We start from the raw sequence: 22,676 nt of genomic DNA on the forward strand, positions 1-22,676 counted from the left end.
GACAATCTCTTGTAGTATAGCTCTAACCCTTGGTACAATTGCATTGTCCAAATACTCTCAAACTAATTCATCTTTGTAAACACTTTCTTTTTATTGTACAAACCAAAACTACTAAGATGCATGCTTTTTGCACTACTTTTTTATATTCATATTTTTGTTAAATTTTTCTGCCTCGTTAATATATTATCAAAAATGCTATTTGTACACTAAAATCAGCCACCAATGTATTTATGTATAAATACATGTGTGGTTTAATTTATTTTCAATGTGTATTTGTATTGCAATATATATTTTATACTGGTGGCTGACTTTGGTGGCTAATTTTGGTGTACACGTAGCATAATTCATATATTATATTAGCAACTCTACGTGTTGGTTCACCAACCAACAAGACTGTTGTAAGAACCGCAACTAATCAACCAGTTAATTAAGTAATTAATTGCTCAAATTACGTTCCAAAAAGTTAGAGTGAGAATTTGAGGATTTAAAGGTGATTTTTGGACTCAGTGGGTTTTTCTGAGTCAGAAAATGTGCTTTCTACGAAAAACTGCGAAAAATTGCAAACCAACAGTTAAACCGGTTGAACCGGTTCAAGTCTGCCTGGTACTGCACGAGAAAAAGTGGAAACAGTCAAAAACCTTAGAAAAGCATTAGAAATGAAAAACCGGGCGTTGATTTTAAAGGTTTGACCCGAAGTTGGGCCAAACGGGCTAAAAACGCTAATAGGTTGGACCGGGCCCAAGTTGGGCCCAAGCCCAACAATATATAAGGTAGTGTTTGTTTTGAGAAACTGAGACAGAGACTGGGAGACTGAGACTCAGTATCATGTTTGTTGGTTCAGAGACTGGTACTAAAATTTCTGTCTCTGTCCCTAAAATTTCAGTATTTCAGTACCTCCAAAAAGTAGGGACACATGGGACTAAAATTTTTAGAGATGGAAACTGAAACTTTAATAACATTTTATACCTAAAACATCCTCATTTCAATTAATTAATTCTAATTTTATCTTTTATACAAATTAAATTAGAATTTCATTCTTGTTTCAATTTCTGTCTCCCACTTTGCACCAAATAGAATACTGAGATCTATTTCAATCTCTGTCTCTTAGTCTCTGTCTCTCAGTCTCAGTCTTTTCATCTCTGTCTATCCACCAAACGCTATCTAAGTGTATTAAGTGGCCATTTCAGCCACTTTTAAACACAACAAGCAGCATCAACGTTGAGTGAGAGAAGAGAGGTGAGGGTTACAAGAAGCACTATTCACATTCATCTTCTTTCTCTCATAACTTGAGCTACGGTGCTCCGATTTACGTGCCGTCAGTTGCTACGCGAAGCTCTCTCTGAGCCCGTTAGTTTCATCTTGCCAAAGAGGTATGAATCTCGAAAAATCTTTCCCAGTTTCTGTCTTAATAAATTCGAAAATATTAGGTTTTGGTTTTCAGTGAAATCTTGTGTTTTGGGTGTTTAGGTACACTCTAGCCTTTGATTAATGTTGGTTTTGACTTCCAAAACTGTTGGACAAGGTAAGAGACATTAAAAATCTTGTGAAATTTCAATTATAATGAGCCCTAGGTTGATTTATGATGATTTATGTATATATAGCTTGATTATGGTGAGTTAGGAGCTTGTTGATACTTGTTGGAGATTCTTGGTGGCTTAGATTGTGATTGAAAGCTTATCTTGGGCTCAATTTGGGGTTTTCGTGCATATAAAGGATCGGCCAAGGTATGGTTTCGGTTTTCTTTATGTAGTATATAATATTCATGGACACTTAGGCTAGCGACCCATAGGATAGGTTTGGATTTGAATGGTTGTTAAGTTGTTGAGTGATGGTATATGATGATTTTTGATGATTTAATGAATGTTGAGTTTAATTGTAATGATTGATGTGGATGTGATGAGGATAAAGGATTGTGAAGTTGAGGAGTGAATTGTGTTGACAAATGTGATATTGATGTTGATTGATTGGTAATGAAGTTGGAAAAATGATAATGAGGTTTGATTATATGTAATATATTAATGTTGCAATTGAGGATGAGGTAAAGTGAAGAAATATGTGGTAAGCTTGGTGTAATATGTCATAGGGTGTTGATTTTGATGAGAATTGGAGTTTGGAATGGTTGGGTTTGGTCTTGGTTGTGTTTTATAAAGGAATTGTGGAAATTGTGATTTTGGGTAAAAATTAGTTTTTGGTGAACTTTGTCTGATCATAACTTTTGCCTCGGTTTTCAAAATTAGTTGAAATTTATTTAGAATTAAAGGTCTTTGAAAACCCTTTAAATCGATATAAAGTTTGTGAAATTTGAAATTTTGTAGAGGAAGTTATGATCATTCAAAATTGGTGTTAAAAAATCTGAAATTCTGCAAAGTTGCAGAATTTTATGATTTCTGATATGTGCGAGCGCACACCCGTGTGCGGACGCACACCCTGCGAAAATTTTGACATGTGCGGACGCACACACCTGTGCGCATGCATAGGCAGGGAAATGCATTCTGTTTGCAGTGCTAGCACAGCTTGTGCGCGCACATATCTAAGGATGAATTGCGACCTGTGCGTCCGCACACGCACCTGTGCGCACGCACACGCACCTGTGCGCACGCACACGTTGGGGAGGCCAGTCTGTTGGGGGCGCTGGCCAGGTTGTGCGAGTGAACAGACCTTTTAGGTTTTGACACCTGTGCGTATGCACACCCCTGTGCGTACGCACACTTTTACAAATTTTCCTGGGCGTGCGCACGCACACCCCTGTGCGGACGCACACACCCTATTTCTCAAATTTTGTTTTGTTTTCAACTATTTCACCTTCCCGACGAGGTTGTAAGCTTCTATAACACCTTTTTAAGACTTTTGGGCATATTTTTGGATACTCAAACATGGGAAAAGATTTAAGGGTTTTAAACGCTATTTTTTGGAAATTTAGAAAACGGAGGACTAGGCTTCTGCCGTACTGAAGGTGGTTCAATATTATGTGATGGATGGTTGATGAAGGAGGTGAGGATTAAGGAACTATTGAGTTCGGAACTGTAATGTGAATGACAGTGGTTGAAAAGAGTCGAGGACTCTAAATGAAGTGATGGATCCATCTTGTACTAAAAATGTTTTTGAAAACCACTACACTACTTTTTCATTGAGATTATGAGACGCTATGCGCCCGGCAGGGGTCGAGGTTGGATCCCGCCTGTCAAGGTAGCGGCGGCAGCGTAAGGGCGGTGGTTCGTCCCACTTGCACTTAGATGTGAGGCCGGTGACAATAGATCCCGCTCGCATCCCTTCGGATCATCAGAGCGTACAGGCGCAAAACCCTGGATAGTGATCCGAGCACTATATCTCGGGGGTTCCCACACCATGATTCCGAAGGGCAACGTCTCCATGGAGATGTATCGGGTTGGCAGTTGAACCGACAATGGGATATCACAGCCAGTAGGGCAGGCATTCATCATATGCATTTCCTATCTATTTGCATGCTTTGACTATTTGAAATGGTTTGCCTATTTGTATAACATTCCTAATTGCTATTTGAGTTATTGCATTATATGCTTCTACTTGTGTTTTACTTGTTTTGTATATTACCTGTGTTTTCTACTGGGATTGAGGAGGTTCGGAAGGCGGTGGCGATGGAATCGCATAGAGGATCGGTTGGTGAAGGCTGTGGGACAGTGGTGTTTGCTTAGAGTAGAAATCCCCTAAGATAGATTACCTGGTTTATTTAAGTTAATGTTGTTATGATTATGCTTATTTGTTTTAGAATGCTTAAGTTTGAATCTTGTGATGGATATGGAGCTTAGGATTGTCTTTGGCATCCCGGGATCTTATATCCTACATCACTGGGCACTGTTACCATACTGAGAATCTCTGGTTCTCATACCATATTTCTGTTGTATTTTTCATATGCAGGTCGCAACCCACCTCGGTGAGTTGCTTTGGATGGTGACAGAAGCGGAGGATCTTGGATTCTTTTGGAGTCTTTTTGGTTTAACTTGTTTATACATCTCTCTTTTTGTATTTTGTCTTTGCCTAGAGGCTTGTATTATGAGAGAAAAACTTGTATAAGCTGTTTTTAAACTGTCAGGTTTCTGTATGATTCTGTATACTTGTATATGGCTAGCCGGCTTAAACTCCGCGAGACGTGGCTAGTTTCCTATGATATTACATACTTATCTTTTGTTGTATCTTATCTATTTCTTGTGCCTTAAGCTAGTAGCTTCGTTAGTACGTTTTGCGCTTTTGAAATCCGGTTTTTGAGCTATATCCTTCATCGGGCTTCTAGATTATACTATTCTTTATATATATATATATATATATATATCATGAGCTTAGAACTGTCGTAATCTCTGGTTAACCTTCGCTTTACGATGCGCGATAAAACTTAGGCTAATTAAGGTGTTACAACTGTGACACGTGGCAACACACCTACCCCTATGTGCTAACTCAGCACGCCCCATGTATTGCACTACCAAGCAAGCAGACTAAGACACGTGGAAACACGCCCCTCACGTGCTGTAGCAGTACGCCCCCTGCGTGTTGAAGTTTTCCTCTGACACGTCCATCAATTTGCAAATACACTAATTACATCCATTTTTAACTAAAACACCAATAATATTTTCATTTTGTAAAAAATTAACCCTAGAAACATATCATGAATAAATTTTTATTATATTCTTAAAAATATACCTTTAAAAGTAACTAAATCCAAAAATATTCTAGATGGTGACTACATCAAAATTACTAAATTTTTGAAATGGGTAATTAGTAATTACCACTTTAATAACGAAAAGTCAAAATTTCGAAATATAGCATAACAAAAATGTGTAGGTTAAAAAGATAAAAAGAATTAGTACCACTTAAATAAGAAGGGTTAAAATTAATATGTTCAAATCATATTTATTATAGATTATTTTTAACTGTGAAATTATATTAATTTGTGTTTATTTGTTATAGGAAATATATATATATATTTATATCTACTATATAATTTTATTATTGAATTCAATTCAATAAATTCTATTAAACCTTAAATATAAAAACAACAGCTCAACAAAATCAGAATCTGCATATTATTATGCAAGTAGTTATAAATCGTGGTATTTTTTTCTTTAAAAAAAAACCAGAATATTTGAGAATCAATTTTTTTTAGGTAACATTAAAGTCAATTAATTTATTGTTATTTCTGTTTTTCTTTACTCCTATTCTTTCTTTTATCGTCTAAAAGAATTGCTTTTAAAATTTGGAAAATTCTTACAAGTTAATTGTTGAAAAAAAAAAAGTTCCGGACTAGACCGGAAAAGGAGAATAGTCAAAAAATACATTGTTTTGTTGTAATATTTTTCATTTATTTATTTTTGGAAGGGTAATATAATATTTTTCATTTCCTACAATATGCTTTCTTGTTAGAAATTCTTCGATTTTGAAAGTGGTAGCGGCACTTGACAGATAGAAACACAGGGCAGAAGAGAGAGAGAAAGAGAGGGAAAGAGAGAGAGAGAGAGAAATTGGTGAGCAAGAAGAAGATCACAATCTTCGCACACAACACCACAACTCTCTGTAAGTTTTCATTTGTGGTTCCTCTCTCTCTCTCTCTCTCTCTCTCTCTCTCTCTCTCTCTCTCTCTGTTCATTCTTGTTCACACTTTCCACTTGACCTTCTTCTCAAGCTTTGGTTCCTTCTCCAGTCTATGGTCCCCGACCCTTTGTGTTCTCATCTTTTTTCCCATATACTTTATTTATCATACTGTATTCAAGTTTGCTACGTGTGCAAATTTTGTAAATTAAATACGGGGTTTCTTCTGTTTCATCTGAACTAACTTAATTGAATTTATTTATTTTGTGGTAAAAAGATGATGTTGTCGAGAGGTGAAGCTGGTAAGAAGAGTGTTGGTGGTTCTAATAACCAAAAGAGGTTGTTGAAAGATGTTGAGACTATGAGCAAAGCTCTTTACTCGGACAGAAATTCGTCAAGGAATTCAATTCCAACATGGAGTTCTCGATCCAAGCCCCTTTTGCCTGATCCGAAATCAAGGCCGAAATCCGGTACTGGAGACGAAACGAATTCGCAGAAGGATAAGAGGTCCATATGGAATTGGAGGCCGTTGAAAGCCCTTTCCCATATACGCAATAAGAGATTTAATTGTAGTTTTTATCTCCAAGTCCATTTGATTGAAGGGCTGCCTTTGAATTTCGAGGATTCAGTGCTTTCCGTGTATTGGAAAAGGCGCGATGGGGTTCTGGTGACGCGGCCGGCTGTGGTGGTTGAAGGGAGGGCTGAGTTTGAAGAGAAGTTGACTTACACTTGCTCAGTGTATGGTAGTAGGAGTGGACCTCATCATTCAGCCAAGTATGAGGCCAAGCATTTCTTGCTCTATGCTTCTCTTGTTAATGCGCCCGACCTTGATTTGGGGAAGCACCGCGTTGACCTCACGAGGCTGCTTCCTCTTACGCTGGAGGAGCTTGAAGAGGAGAAGAGCTCCGGAAAGTGGACTACGAGTTTTAGGCTAACTGGATTGGCTAAGGGTGGCGTGATGAATGTTAGTTTTGGGTATCTGGTTGTTGGCGATAATGCCGGTGGTTCTAGAGACAACCATCATGCTCCTAATTCATTGAATTTCAGGCAGAGTAGTTTGGCTTCAATGAAATCAGATGTTAAACCGAGACAGTTTGATGGAAGCAGCAGCATCAGGCGTGCTGGAAGTTTACAAGGTTTTATCAGTCCGTCTTTGTCTGGGTCCATAGATGAGGTAAAGGATCTTCATGAGGTATTGCCAACGTCCAAGTCTGCACTGGCCAGCTCTATCGACATCTTGTATAAGAAATTTGAAGAAGAAAAGGTACATGATCCTCTTCACAGTGAACCTGCAGTTGATGCTTTCGCCAATAGTGTTGAGCCAATCAAACCAGATGCCTATGCTTCATCTGATCTTGGAAAAGATAATGCTGAAGATCATGTCGGTAATCATACAAATACAGGTCCAGTGCATGACGAACCTGAACTCGATGCATATCATGAAAAACTGGATACAGTTAAACAAGATGGCTATCCCCATTCCGATTCTGCAAAAGAAAACCCTGACCAGTGCCAAGGTAATGAGTTTTCTGTTGTTGATAAGGGCACAGAAATGGCACCAAATGAACCCTTTAAACCAGAAGAGTCCAGGATAATGGCTCATGAGGATTCTCCTGCTGTTTATAGTAATTGTAACTTTGGTACTGAAACTCTGCAAGTATCTTCAGAAAATAGTGTGATACTTGATTCTTTTGGTGAATTAAATGATAATTCCAATGATCAAGCACAAGTAAATGAGTTTACTTCCAAAGAGGATGGTTTATACACAAAAGAACAGCTCCTGCAAGAACTAGAATCGGCTTTAAATAGCGTATCAAATTTGGAGACAGCAGCCCTAGACTCTCCTGAAATTATGGAAACCAAATATGAACCTAAGATGAAAGAAGCACATAGCATGGATGACGTTACAGAATCAGTTGCCAGTGAATTTTTAAGCATGCTAGGCATGGAACACAGACCAATGGGCTTGAATTCTGAAGGTGATCCTGAGTCTCCAAGAGAGCTCCTTTTGAGACAATTTGAGAAGGAGGCTTTGGATGGGGGCTTCTCTTTGTTTGATTTTGGCATGGGCGATGATGATGAGGCAGATGCTGGCTACGATGCTTCTACTGGATCTGAGCACTGGAACTACTCTGAGGGTATTAGGCCATCATCATCATCCTTGTTTCAAGATATGTGCAAGGAGCATCCGGCTGAGTCTAAGGATGTGAGAGGCAAACAGAAAGCTCAGATGCTAGAAGATTTGGAAACAGAAGCCTTAATGAGGGAGTGGGGTTTGAGTGAGAAGGTTTTTCTTCAATCTCCTTCAAAAGATCGTGTTGGTTTTGGAAGTCCTATTGATCTTCCACCTGAAGAACCTCCTATATTGCCTCCTCTTGCTGAGGGGTTGGGCCCTTTTCTACAAACAAAAGATGGGGGGTTCGTGCGGTCGATGAATCCCACTCTTTTTCAGAATGCTAAAAGTGGTGGCAGCTTAATTATGCAAGTTTCCAACCCTGTCGTGGTACCTGCTGAAATGGGCTCCGGTATAATGGAGGTTCTGCAGGGTTTAGCTTCAGTGGGAATCGAAAAGCTCTCAATGCAGGCGAAGGAATTAATGCCACTCGAAGATATCACGGGGAAGACAATGGAGCAAGTAGCATGGGAAGCTATGCCTGCCATAGAGGGTACAGAGAGGTTAGTCTATATTTTTGTACCTCAGGTCTTCAGAGATTTTTTGGTGGTAATCTTTATGTTTGACTGAATATTTTTTTCCTTTGAATTTTAGTAGGCAATGCAGTTTGCAACATGATTTGATAGCAGGGCAAGATAGTACTTTCATGCAAAGAGACTTGAAAGGAAGACCATCTGGGCAGAAGTTCAACCAGTCTAGTTCAAGTTCAGTGGACAACCAGACGGGCTCGGAGTTTGTTTCGTTGGAAGATCTTGCTCCTTTGGCTATGGAAAAAATTGAGGCACTTTCAATGGAGGGTTTAAGAGTACAATCTGGCATGTCAAGTGAGGAGGCTCCATCAAACATCGTTGCCCAATCGATTGGGGATATTTCAGCTCTCCAGGGCAAGGGGATTGATGTGAGTGGGTCTCTTGGCCTGGAAGGTGCTGCTGGTTTGCAGTTGATGGATACAAAAGGCAGCAGCAATGGTGTCGATGGAATAATGGGCCTATCTTTAACTCTTGACGAATGGATGAAGCTGGACTCTGGTGAGATCGATGATATCGATAACATTAGCGAGCATACTTCCAAGGTTCTTGCAGCCCATCATGCTAACTCTTTTGACTTCATGCGTGGGAATTCGAAGGGAGATAGGAAACGAAGTAAAGGCAGAAAATATGGTTTGCTAGGAAACAATTTCACAGTAGCATTGATGGTGCAACTTCGTGATCCTATGAGAAACTATGAGCCCGTCGGAACTCCAATGCTCGCACTTATACAAGTTGAGAGAGAATTTGTCCTACCAAAGCAAAGAATTTACTGTACTGTGTCCGAGTTGAGGAACAACAACAACAACAATGAGGATGATGAGTGCGAGATAATAGCTAAGGTGGAGACAAAGGACGAAAGGAAAGAGGATAAAAGCTCTGAAGAAGAGCTCATTCCCCAGTTCAAAATTACTGAAGTCCATGTTGCAGGTGTGAAGAATGAGCCTCAGAAAAAGAAGCTTTGGGGAACTTCGACCCAGCAACAGTCTGGTTCGCGCTGGTTGCTTGCTAATGGAATGGGAAAGGGCAACAAGCTCCCATTGAAGTCGAAGGCTGCATCGAAATCTGGTGCTCAAGTTACTACAAAGGTGCAGCCTGGTGACACCTTGTGGAGCGTATCATCTCGAATTTACGGTACTGGCTCGAAATGGAAGGAACTGGCAAAATTTAATCCTCATATCAGAAACCCCAATGTCATTATACCAAGTGATACCATAAGACTTAGTTGACTTGTAATGGAGTTGGCAATTGCAATGCAGGTTTCTTTATGAAGAGTGGTTATACTTATTAATTTGATAGATCCACTTGAACCTGTGATTGGGAGTTTGATTTTGTTGGAGCTTCGTGAAAATAGGGTAAAGAGAAAACATCATGGATCAGACAAGGTGGATTTTGATTAGGTACACTGTTCTTTTGTAAAGTGGTTTCTTTACTTTTCTATGCATTTGTTGTATTTAACTGTTTTATCTCCTCTCTGGAAGTAGTGCATGTATATTGCAGCTTACAAACCACAATTGGGGAAGTATTACTGCAGAAAATGTTAACTATTGCAATTTAAATTGCACTGAAAAATAATGTATTCTCGTTAACATAAAACAATTAGCAGGTGCCGTCTATTGATCTTCTTAGCTATTATTTTATGTGTCCAATAAACTACTAATAATGTATTCGAAATATTCAGTAATTCTAAAAAATAAAAATGATGAAAATGTGCATGGGAAATTTGAAAAATTGACAATCAACCAATCATCAAATAGTTCTGGAGTGAACTACCAATCCGATTCTTGTTTATTTTTCAGAATAATAACACGATCCTAAAGATAAAAACAATCCACTTTGGTCCATGTCCTTTACTTTTGTGACACAATGCAGTTCTTGTGGGTGTTTTTCTGTTGACTTTGAACGGAAAATACTTACGTGTTAGGTTCAGAAATAGACATGGACCTAATTGTCTCTAAATTTAAATTGATTAGGGGTTTATTTGTCCTTATTCTTTAAATAATATCTTTTTTAAATTATTTTTATTCATTATATTAATATTTTTTCAATAAATTATTGAATATATGGTTTAATAAGTACAAACTAATTAATCAATTATTCAAATTTAAAAATATCAGTTATTATGAAACTAAATAAATAATTTTCAAATATAATTTTTAAATATACAAATAATAAATATTAAAATACGATTAATACATTAATAATAATAATCTTATGATATACTATTAGTATTATAATCTAGATAACTTTTATAAAATAAAGTGAAAACTAATGAAAACATTATTTGATATATAGTAAAAATTTTTCAAGTAATAACAAATTTAATTTTTTTTCTCTCTTTAAACTAAATTAATAATTTTATTTGATATCTTTGCGCTAAAATACACTTTGAGTAGGTTACTAATACTAAATAAAATAAAACATAATATATTATATATATACCATTTATAAACTCAACAAACTCAAAGCATCAATAATATTATTAATCTATTAATAACACATATTATCATAAGGTTATAGATCGAAAAAAATTTATCAATATAAGAATAATGTAGATTAATTAAAATTTTAAGTATATTAAAATTCAATTAAATTTATATATATTTTACTCAAAATATACGTAAAATTTTAATTGATTTTGAGTAATATATATAAATTTAATTGAATTTTAATATACATAAAATTTTAATTAATCCACGTTATTCTTATTGTTCATATCTGGCCCAAAATATGAGCTAAGTCCAAAAGCAGAGAAAGCCCAAGTCACAGCCGCCCATAACCGACCTCTTTGCAAGTCGGACTGAAGCGCTGCATGGCGATCCCGTTACTCCCAAAGGAGTTGTAACTAACCCCTAATATCTCTCACCCACTTCTAGAAGAGAGATCTCAACAACCCTAAGATAAAAGGACGGTTATCCACCACCAGAAGTAGAACTACACCAACGGTGGTTATTGGCTCATCCCCTATAAGTACAATGACATTCTCAGGTATAATTAAATTTTAATACACTTAAACTTGCAAAAAGCCATTGCTAACTTAAGCATCAGAATCTCTTACAGGTACCACCCTCCACCTCTTCACGAGGAACTCGGATAGGCGGCTCCTTAGCATCAACGAGTCGGACGCTGCCAAATAAAGAGCTTGGACCTCACGTACAAGCCTAAATACGATCCAATTTCAGGTAACCCTTAGAACATTGGCGCCTTTGGCAGGGACCTGGAAGTCAACAGCCCATGGCGGATGATCAGTTCGTAGACGGACGTACCGCGTCGGAATCAGATCCTGAGTACCAAGACACGGTCAATAATGAGCAAGCTCTCGTGGTACCTCCCCCAGCGACGGAGGAACTGCGTGAAGGCACCTCAGGTGGACACCATCACAGAAGGATCCCTTCCGAGGTCCGTCACCCGGAAGGAGAAGAACAACCCCATTCTACCGACTTCATGGGGCTACTACATGGACACCATGGCCGACTTGAGCAACTAGAACAAGAATTAGAACGACAGCAGGAGGCAGAGAGAAATCTGAGGAGAGAAATTAAGCGACGAAGAAAGCTGGAGGACAAGCTCTCGAAGCTGGAATCTGACATTCGTGGAAAGAATTCACGTACAGCTCGGGAGGACACCCCGTTGGGAGGAGAAGATCCTTTCACTGAAGACATCATGCGGGCTAGAGTTCCTAGAAACTTCAAAAGTCCAGACATGCACTTGTATGACGGAACGACCAACCCGAGACATTACCTCAGCAATTTCAAAAGTCGAATGTACTTAGCCGACGCCTCCGATGCCACTCGCTACAAAGCCTTGCCGACGACTTTGACAAAGTCAGCCATGAAATTGTTTGACAGCTTGCCCCCTAGGTCGGTCACTAGTTTCGATGACCTTGCGCGTAAATTCCTTACGCAATTTTAAATTCAGAAGGACAAGGTCAAGCATCCATCCAGCCTACTTGGAATCAAACAAGAGCTCGAGGAATATCTCAGAGACTACATGGAAATATTCAACAAGGCATGCCTGGAGATCTAGAACTTACCCACTGAGGCAATAATAATGGAATTAGTCAACGGCCTCCGAGAAGGCCCCTTCTCCCAGTCTATTTCAAAAAGGCACCTGACTTCCTTGGGCGATGTACAAGAACGAGCTAAAAAGTACATCAACATGGAAGAAAATGACAGACTGCGAGAACCGAACTCGCAATTAGGAAACCCTCTCCAAGCTCGGGAAAGAGAAAAAGAGCCCAAGAAAAAGGAAGAGCACAACTCAGAGAAACCTAGGAGGTATCACAATTACACCCCACTACGGGTTTTCCTCGTGGATATCCACAGGAAAATCTGTCACACAGAGAAACTTCCCCCACCACGATCAATCAAAAATAAGAAGGGGGAAGCCGCAATGAATACTGTGAATGCCATAAGTTGTATGGGCACTCTACAAATGATTGTTACGACCTAAAGAATGTGATAGAAAATGTAACGACCCAATTTCTGGTACGTCATGATCATACTAGAAATTGAGCGCTACCAACTTGTCTTCCTAATTATTATCTATTATTTATTATATGAGCCTGATTCGTTATTAAAAGCGTAGTTATCTTACAAGGTACTTTTTTGTTAAAACGTTTGAATTAATAAATAGAATCATTCATAATCAATTCACAAATAATAACAGATAAAATAGTTATAAACAACCACACATAAATACATATATGTACATACAACATCCCAGGTCCTGACTTATTCAAGAAGTCCCTAAGCTGGCACCCAGGCTAGTCGAGACTCTATACTCACCTAGTCCCTCTAAACTACTAAAGCGAGGGAAAGTACATTCTAAGTCTTTAAAACTTGAGTCAGGTCGAATGTCATCAAAAAGTGGAACATCTTCTACTACTCCTCTGCTCGATCATACGTCGGCTTAGAACATATCACTGGTACTTTATTGAGTGGCCGCATAACAGCAACATCATACGAAGGACTTAGGTTAAAGTTCGTAGATAAACGGGGTACAGGCGTTGATTGGTCTCACAGTATATACATATGAACAGAGAACGAGATTCACCGTAGACTCAGAAGACTACCTAGAACGGAATCTTCTTTGCGAACGGTCGTCAGTGAACTACGGAAGGGTACTCATGCTTCCATCTGAAGGGGGAAGGGAGAGAGAAGAGATAAGAATTGGGGAGTTCTTAGTAGGGTTGGGGTTATTAGTAGAGTCGGAGTTCTTAGGAGTAAGAATTGGGGAGTTCTTAGGTTAATGTTGGTATATTTTTTTTTTTTTTTTGAAACTGAACTTAAAAAAATATAGGATTTGTGAGTGAAATTAGTTGGTATTATTAATAGTTATAAAATACTAAAAGTTTACAATTAGTTGGCATGAAATTATGTAATATATACAATTAGTGATGCTTTGTAACACTATACGTATGTATTTAGTATAATAAATAATTAATATAATATTTAAGTACTTTATTTAAATAAGTTTAAATATATATTTTGAATTTAAATATATTTTAATTTATAACTTAAATTTAACAAGTAGTTGCAGTTTTTATAATTGTTGTTCTTGTTATTTCAAGGCTATTATTATATTTTTTATAAATTTATTATGAATTTTACTGCAATTGGATTAAGACTTCAAACCATGCAGGTAAAACATTTAGTTAATTTAGACAATATAATTTAATACATATCCAAGTATATAATCCAATTCATAATGTAGTACATATTTCGATACACTAATTAAATAAACACTAAATTTGTTAAGAATTACATGTTGAGCCACCAGCACTTCTTTATTTGGCATGTTAAGGGTATCTACTTCGACCATGATATCTTTGCCTCCGCAAAACTTACAATTCTTAGGATTATGCATATTTATTTCGTTTAAAATTTGAGACGACTTTTGGATACTCGCTTCAAGTATGGTTTAAGTACGTATTTTGGTCTTTGATTTACAAGTCATCTTACTAGATTTTTCAATGGTTTAAACTAGACTTTATATATTTTTTTTATCTCATTCATCCTATATACCTCAACAACATATTATTGTCAAGCGCAAGTTGACACAACAAGCAAAGACATGACGATACGAAATTTGATCTATTTGAAACTCACTATAGTCACAATGCCATTGATAGAGATTCACCGCATATCCCACATCATTGGACATCTCATGCATCTTAAAGAACTCATTTTGCCTATCAAATAAGTTAACTTGAATGTTTCCTACTGATTTGATTGAAGTCTGTTAGTTGCATATTCAAAGAATAGATATCTTGCATTCTTTCGAGCATCGGTCTCAACCCTCTTCCTATCAAATAACTCATTTAATTTGTAAAAGGTTGCCTTGACAAGTGACGTAATAGAAAAATTGTGCACCTTCTTCAAAACTCTATTAATGCACTCTACTAGGTTTGTGATCATATAGTCCCAGCAACATCCATTATCAAACCCAAAGTATATTCAATCGTGGGATCCGATCAAGCTACTGACGGTAGCCTTACCATGCACACATAATCTCACGCAATGTCCTAAAATAGCTTGTAAAAAAGCAACAAAGCAAAATAAACAAGTATATCACATAATACTAACAATGTTGTATTACTGTAACTTACTTATCCATGTTGATGATAAGCTTCTACAAATACAGTGTCTTAAACCTCCTTAAGAAGTTGGATGTTATGCGTTTAATTTAAAACATGTGGATAACTCTTAGAGACTCCTATGATCCATTACTACGGGTTTTTGCTGAGTTGATAGAGTCATATCAATCAGAGATAAGACCAACACTATTTTGAGTCACCACATGTATATGCAAATGAGTAAGGAAAAAGTGACATGTATCAGAAGTCTCACTGGCAACAACCGCAAATGCAAGAGACATAATATTCTCATTTCTATCTTATAAAACTGCAACTAATATAACTCCTTTGTATTTTCCATAGAAATGTGTGTCGTCTATCTGTACGAGTAATTTGTAACTCCTAAATACTCTAATGCAAGGATAAAAGCTCCAAAGCACTCGCATCAGTATAACCTAGACCAACTCATCTCCTTGGTATGCTAGTGCAATTTCGATCTCGACAGCTGTTGATGGCTCTTTTTGTACCATTATTTTAAAATAAGAAGCTTCCCAACCACCAAAAGTTTTCTCAATTGGCTTTTGATTAGCTAGTCATATCTTGCAGTAATTGATCATATAATGGAACTTGGATTGCATTTCAACAATCACATACTTCACATTTAGAGATTGGTTGGATTCAACCAATGGCGTTATCGCTTCGGCAATCGTGTCTGAGTTTATTATAGCAAGATCTTGAGAAATGATAGTGTTGGTGCATATGTGACTACCGTTGTACTGTCTTATTAGATAACAAAACTTTCGCTTAATAAGACTAGCTTTGATAAGCTAATCACAACTTGTTCTGCATTGTACACACTTGGCATAGAATATGGTTGGCTCAGATTCACACACCCTGTAATCCATACCCGTGCAAATGGTATCATCTTTGATTGCCGCAATCATAGTTTCTTTAGAATTGAACTCTATGCCAACGACGAACTCATCATTCACTACAACAGGAGGGTCTGCAGCAATAACAACGTGAAATAAATCTGACTATTACTGTATGATTCAATAATAATAATAATAATAATAATAATAATAATAAGGGGACTACTTACCTGCATTGACATACTCAGAAAAATCTGGTGCATTCATAGCCTCTAGATCCAAAGCGAGTATCAAAGAAGATTCTTCATATGGATGTTGTCTTGCTAGTGCGTTTGCTACATCTACCACATCAGGCTCAACCCTTATTAACACATAGATTATTTGAATTTTTTTAACAAAACCACAAAATATTAATTAACATATGCTATCTATAGAGAATATTTGTGAATCTCTTTAATACTTGATTATCTACACATGGACAAAGTACATTCTTAAATTTCTCATATGTTATTGCAAATGGAATACCATCACATGGATTTTCACATACAAAACTCACACATTCAGATGTTTAAGGAAAAATCTGACTATTATAATATATTTTCAAACTAACACCTCCCTCCTTTTTTATACTCTTATTGAATTCATTCAAACAATTTTTTTCCTCACTCACAATAAAAGAAAGAGCTCTCAAGGAAGAACACACTCACATTGACAATAACGGTCTGTCTCCCTTCTATAATACTTCATTTATATTTTTTAATCAGAGAAGTAACATATACCCTTGCGGATTCACAATACGCCGCTTGCGTATTATCCTTTTAATAATAAAAAAATTTCTCTAGCACAATACGCCCCCGCATATAGTCTTAAAAAAAATAAAATTTTGCTCTAACAATTCGCCCCCTCCCTTCCCCTACAATTTGTCTGTTACATAATGTCCCCATAACTCTGTTAAACACCAAATCACCCAATAACAAAGTGTTACACCAAAGCTTCAATAATATTCAAAAGAATTAGCCGATTGACAAGAATTATTAGTGATTTATGAAGCACGAAATGATACATACGTGATACGACATGATATGAGAGATACGAGACATACAGACACACAAATTTTAATTTTTTTTAAATATGGAGATGTTTAACATATATTAAATATGAAGTATTTTTTTAAAAAAATTACAATTATATTTTAATATTCTATTGATATTAAAATATAAATTAACATTTTAACTATTTTTAATGTCTTTTTAAAATTAATAAATAATAATATATTTTACTTTCAAACTCATTTCAAAAATACAAATTAAGAAGGTTGAACACACTTAACACATGATGGTATTAGGTATATCTAAACATGTCTCGAAAAGCATTTTAATTGAACATAAAAGACACATATGTCAAAAGTGTTGGAGAAATGTCATTTCAAAATGTGTCCGACAAACACAGCAACTCTGTGAAGTGTCTTTGCGTGATACTTCGTGATATTTTCCCCTCTTTAATTTATAACACGAGGGGCCATAGGCCCAAAGGAAAGGGGAAAAAAACCAGAAGAAAACAAAAGAAACCACACACTAGCCCCTAGAGATTAACACCGTGGAGTAGCGCTCCTTTGGGCAGTTGCTATGCCAATGACTCATTAAAGCACAATTATATCACAAATAAGGCCCTAACATAAAAACAAAATGTACTTTGTAGTCTATCTTTAGCCAACTCCTTTTCCCCCTTGTCCATCAAAAGTGATACCAAAAGCACCTTGGAGCATAAGTAGCGAAACTTGGATAATTTGTTCTGAAAGCCAATGTAGCCACTAGAGACTGCTGCACGAAGCAGAATGGCAGATCAGAAATCTAATCAATCAATCCACCAATGCAAAATGATAGTAATTAACCATGAACGAAAATCAATATTATGTAAGCACAAATTAACCTTTCTGCACAAACAAATGTTACCTTGTACTAGGAACATAAATATACCAAATACAGACCAGAATGGTTTGGAACCCATAAACTAACTGTTAATGAAACAAACTATCCACATTAGAAGTTCACAAGACCAAACTACCGAATACAGATGCCAAACACTAAGATGGCACAACAGAGAATGCCTAGGCAACTAACTAGTTAGTAGTCTAGCATGAAATAGCTATACAGCCAATGCAATGATGTATCAAGGCCGTGCTCTCTTGTTGCTGCAAGTGGGGCATTTGTACTGTTTAATGTGCTCAGCCCGAGCAGGCGTGATCTTCACACACTTGCCATGGAACCACCTCTCACATATGTCGCAGCAAATCCAAAACTCATCAGCTGCATAGAGCTCCCCACATGCACCACACAGGGTCTCCCCATGCTCCTCCTCATATTCCTCTGCACCCTCATCCTCTTCCTTTGCTTGCTTTGTTTGCTTAACCGATTCAGATCCTCGCTTTTGTTCCAAAACGGACAAGCATGCAAAAATGACATTAAGAGGAGAACACAACACAATAAGTCAATAACTCTTTTACCAAATACGACAACAATGCTTTACTAATTCCAAATAATGAATACGGCAAAAATGACATAAAACAAATGATTATAAAACTAGTATCATATAAGGACAAGTAACGGAAGTAAGATGTTTTTACCCCTTTTGAACTAGATTTTGATTTGCTGTTTGTGTGGTTTGAAACTGATGACTTTTCCTTCGACTGTTTCTTTGCAGTTCCAGTCACAACCTCAAAAATTGTTGGCAGATCATTAATCATAGTGAATAGACGTTTCCTGCATCAAGAATTACACATTTACACTTGATCAATTGTGACTAGGGTTTTTTAATTCCACCAAATGTTCTAAAGTGAACTACTACATGTATAGGCCAACTAAATTAAGAAATTGTGACATAAGAAACATAAGTTCTGAAGCAAAAGAAGACGGCATGCATCCAAAAGCATGTATTCATCCAACTGAGGAAAACAAAGATTGTAGGATATATATATATATATATATACCTGTCAGCTCTGTCAAAACCAAATCTTGCTCCAAAGTAGAAAGCCACTGCAATTAGCCATGCATCACTGTGAACTGCAACTAAAGTTAGCCAGTCCTTCTCTTGCATCCCATCCCTAGCAAAGTTTATGCCCAATGCAGGCTCGGGAAGTTCAGGAGGAACTTCTTCAGCGGGTAAATTAACTTCCCACTGTTCAGTGGGGTATCCATACAGACAGAGGTTCTCCTTATCTGATCAATTGGACAAAAATGTAATAAATAAGCATGAAACAACTCAAAAAACAGCACAGGATTCCAATCACTAGAAGCAACCAATGCGAGAGCATTAGACTTGTTTACTGAAAGCAGCAAAGTTGAAAAACACAACTTCCAATTCCAAACTCTACCAACTTCCAATTATAGTAAATTATACATATTAATCTTTGTTCACAAATATAAACTAAAAGTTAGTTAACTGCATCTAAAACCATGAAAAATCATAGAACAGGACACTTCTACAGGATTTCAATAATACTGAATACAATTAAAATAAAAAGAAAAGCATGGATGTGACAACAAAGAACAAAGTTGACAAACCTATAGATCCTAACTAAAATTAGACAAGGGATGTACAGCACATAAAACAAGAGTTTTTACAACATAAAATCCTTTAAAATCACAACTAACGTTAATAAAATTTCTAAATAGAAGTTAGAATTGTACTATGGGAGGAGTCATTTAAAAAAACGCAAATTTACCATAGGTGGATGGAGGACCAAATTTGGAAAAACAATAACACAAAGCAGGGAAAACAAAATGCAATGATGCATTAAAACAAAATCTAATTGGAAATTTAACAGAAAGGCCAAGGTTTAGGTCAGAACTCAGAAGAAAAGTAAAGGGTCTAGTTAAGTAAACAAGGCTCCGACATGCTAGTCAATTTGCTTCCTGCACCAGACGTTTCAGTGCAAAGAAGAAGTAAGCAGTATCCATCAACAAAAAACAATTTGATATTTCTGCTAATCAAAAAGTGAGCGACTATCACATACTCAATAAGTTCATGCAATACACAACTACTTCATACCCAAAAAAACAAAGAAGATCTTTTTAACTTGTCATTCACATTAGCAGAACAATGCAGTAACAAGTAACCATAACAGAACAAATATGCATAAATCTTTCACAATATGAAGCAAGAAAACACCGAAAACACCCCCGGGGGGGGGGGGTAAAAATTAAACAGATATAATTGGATACTCAAGTTCTCAACAGAAGCAAATACCACAGAAAATACAAAAGTGGAGACAAAAGAAGGCATAAACCCTAACCTGGATCACACTGCCGGTAAAACTCCTCAACATCTGCAAAAATAAAAAACAACACTTATTATAATGCAAGAAAAGAAAAGAGAAAACAATTTCTTTCACGAAAACCCTAAATTTGAAAATTAAAAAAAAAAATTGAGTGATGCACTGCTTCACTCTGATAATCGCAGTCAAGAGAGAGACCAGTGGTGAGGGCTTTGATCATAGCAGCTCTGCGACCCTTGAAGTCGCGGAAAACTTCCTCAACGGTGCGAGGGTTGTAGTGTCCGCCACCGTCCATCACTCCCTTTCTTACACCTTCACTAACCAAACCTCACACTCACTTTTTCTTTTGTTGTTTTTCTACTGCTTCTTTCAAACAATGCAAAGGGGAAGAGGAAGAACTAGGAGAAGAATGAAACTGTAAAGTGAGAGAGGGTGAGGTTTTTGTTTTTGTGTATTTATAGAAGAGAGAGTGGAAGCAGTGCGAGATTTGGGATTTTGGAATTTGGAATTGCAGCACAAAAGAAAAAAGAGAGGGAACACTCCTCTTACCTGTGTGGCAAAAAGGCAAATTTGGATGGACTCTCTTTGATATCCTGCTCTTCACTCTTCAGTCTTCACTTACCCCAACCTCAAAAGTCTCACACTTCACACTTATTATAAAACTGGTATTTATCTCCATTTTGTTGTTTAGCTATTGTTAATTTTCCCTCAGTAAAACATATGTATACTATTTAATATTTCTTATGAAAACAAAATAAAAATTTAACAATATTGGGGGATAATTTATTAAATTTATAAAATTACTTATTAAATAATTATATTTAATGTTTTTTCTCTAAGGTTCAAATATTTCTGAATAATTAAATTTTTCAGTTGAAATAATCTGAAACACCTTTGACATAATGATTATAAGAAAGTTAGAATTACAAGAAAAACTCATGTTAATTATTGTGAAAAGCTAATTACTTAGAAGCTTAAAAAAATTAAGGCAACTTGTCATTAGTGGTTAATTAGTTCATTTAACTATATATAGATAAAAAAAATTAAGCAAATAATAGATGAAGTATTTGATAAAAATAATTTTCCATGAAAATGAAAATTAGGGTTTAGAGAAGTTGAAAAGAGAAAAGAAAATGGAAAGAATAAAATATGACTTTTACTAATGAATGTATTTTATATAAAACACTTATAGGATTACGTATAATTAAGAGTCTGACTCATAGGTAGTATTTGTTTTGAGGTACTGAGACAGAGACCGGAAGATTGAGACTTAGTATTATGTTTGTTAGTTTAAAGACTGGTACTAAAATTTCTGTCTCTTTCCCAAAAATTTCAATATTTCAGTACTTTCAAAAAATAGGGACACAGAGGACTAAAATTTTTAGAGATGGAGACTGAAATTTTAATAACATTTTATACCTAAAATATCCTCATTTTAATTAATTAATTCTAATTTTATCCTTTGTGCAAATTAAATTAGAGTTTTATTCTTGTTTTAATTCCTGCACTTTGTACCAAACAGAATACTAAAATTTATTTAAATTTCAGTCTCTTAGTCTCGGTCTTTCCGTCTCTGTTTCTCCACCAAATACTACCTTAACTAACTCACCTAAATTACATAAATTACATCTGTAACTAATTCTATTACTTAAAATATGAAATTCCAGTTAAAATCTTAAAATATCTAAAATAATATGTTTATTTTACACTTTTTTGAAAGTCTTTCGTAAGTAACTAGTGTCTTGTTAAATTTTATTAATAAAAATATCTAAAAGAAAAATTTTTAGTGAAAGAAAAAAGAGTATATTATTTTCCAATACGTTAAACAATTTGTCTTAATTATAATATAACCAAAAAAAATAAGTTTGGGTTAAAAATTATGGTTAAGGAATGCTCCCCAATAACTACATCACTTGATAATGAGGATGTCATAATATTATATATTAACTTTGGGAAAGTATGAGAAGCCAATAGAATATTTATACAATGTGAACAATGGAGGTTTAGGGAGTATTAGAGATATAATTATTAGTGTTACCTTTTTCCATCAGCTAAAGCTTTTTGGATGAGTGGTATCATGACATGGTATTAGAGCGTTAGATCCAAAAGATCAAGAGTTCGATTCTTGGTGAACGTTCGATTCTTGGTGAACTCCAAAATCAGTTTTAGTTTTTGGAAAGATGTTTATTATCGCTAGTACTCGGATGATTATTCTAGATAGTATAGTAACTCAATAGCCCAGTACACATTGTACAAATAGTTCATTGTTTCTCTAGTGGATCCATTAACTTTTTAAATGTTGAAGTAAATAACGATTTTATAAACCATTGTCAACTTACCAATGGAACGAATTTATTGAATGTCTCTCTCATCACTTTGTTGAAAATCATGTTTGTAAAAAAGTTTTAGTGAAATATGTTTGTCCTGTCACCTTTAGTTTATCCTTTCTTTAGTCGGTGTATGAAAGTCGAATTATCTTTATATATGATTGTTGGTATCTTTTCTATGGTAAATCACATATATCTTGGACAAATTAGATGATTGAATTAAATCAAACACACTCTCAAATTATTTCATTAATAGCTAATGTTTTTGTATGATTTGAAGATGCTACAACTATGACTTACTTTATTGAACATAAAGATATAATTGTATCTCCAATTGTGAATAGATAACTTATTTGTAAGTTGTTTATGCA

At 35.9% G+C, this 22,676-nt stretch overlaps 2 protein-coding genes across 5 annotated transcripts; one reads left to right on the plus strand and one right to left on the minus strand.

Moving 5' to 3' along the window:
* The first annotated feature begins 5,376 nt into the window (after nucleotides 1-5,376).
* LOC107630498 (EEIG1/EHBP1 protein amino-terminal domain protein) lies at nucleotides 5,377-9,852 on the plus strand. Of its 2 annotated transcripts, none has more exons than XM_088508799.1 (3): nucleotides 5,377-5,541; nucleotides 5,834-8,232; nucleotides 8,327-9,852. In XM_088508799.1, exons 2-3 carry the CDS (start codon nucleotides 5,834-5,836, stop codon nucleotides 9,483-9,485), a joined length of 3,558 nt encoding a protein of 1,185 aa, XP_088364925.1. In that variant the 5' UTR covers nucleotides 5,377-5,541; the 3' UTR covers nucleotides 9,486-9,852. The 2 variants fall into 2 exon arrangements, with proteins under 2 accessions (XP_088364925.1, XP_088364924.1); XM_088508798.1 differs by having other exon boundaries at nucleotides 5,379-5,541; nucleotides 8,324-9,852.
* A 7,203-nt stretch (nucleotides 9,853-17,055) lies between these two features.
* Nucleotides 17,056-20,620, minus strand: LOC107630496 (PHD finger protein ALFIN-LIKE 4). Of its 3 annotated transcripts, none has more exons than XR_015907458.1 (6): nucleotides 20,177-20,620; nucleotides 19,997-20,029; nucleotides 18,692-18,920; nucleotides 18,329-18,464; nucleotides 17,658-18,129; nucleotides 17,056-17,522 (listed from the first exon to the last, which is right to left on the minus strand). XR_015907458.1 is itself a non-coding variant. In XM_016333641.3 (5 exons), the coding sequence occupies exons 1-5, from the start codon at nucleotides 20,271-20,273 to the stop codon at nucleotides 17,875-17,877; spliced, it is 750 nt and encodes a 249-aa protein (XP_016189127.1). In that variant the 5' UTR covers nucleotides 20,274-20,620; the 3' UTR covers nucleotides 17,636-17,874. The 3 variants fall into 3 exon arrangements, 1 of the variants encoding a protein (XP_016189127.1); XR_015907457.1 differs by having other exon boundaries at nucleotides 17,056-17,525; XM_016333641.3 differs by lacking the exon at nucleotides 17,056-17,522 and having other exon boundaries at nucleotides 17,636-18,129.
* Nucleotides 20,621-22,676: the final 2,056 nt, after the last annotated feature.

The sequence above is a fragment of the Arachis ipaensis genome, chromosome B3 (assembly GCF_059453495.1).
Source record: "Arachis ipaensis isolate K30076 ecotype BB chromosome B3, ASM5945349v1, whole genome shotgun sequence".
Taxonomy (NCBI): Eukaryota; Viridiplantae; Streptophyta; class Magnoliopsida; order Fabales; family Fabaceae; genus Arachis; species Arachis ipaensis.

Coding starts and splice junctions, on each gene's coding strand:
- LOC107630498 (XM_088508798.1), top strand. CDS start 5,834: ATGATGTTGTCGAGAGGTGAAGCTGGTAAGAAGAGTGTTGGTGGTTCT. Junction 8,233..8,323: donor GCCATAGAGGGTACAGAGAG/GTTAGTCTATAT, acceptor TTTGAATTTTAG/TAGGCAATGCAGTTTGCAAC.
- LOC107630496 (XM_016333641.3), bottom strand. CDS start 20,273: ATGGACGGTGGCGGACACTACAACCCTCGCACCGTTGAGGAAGTTTTC. Junction 18,921..19,996: donor TTACCGGCAGTGTGATCCAG/GTTAGGGTTTAT, acceptor CCAATTGATCAG/ATAAGGAGAACCTCTGTCTG. Junction 18,465..18,691: donor GGTTTTGACAGAGCTGACAG/GTATATATATAT, acceptor TTCTTGATGCAG/GAAACGTCTATTCACTATGA.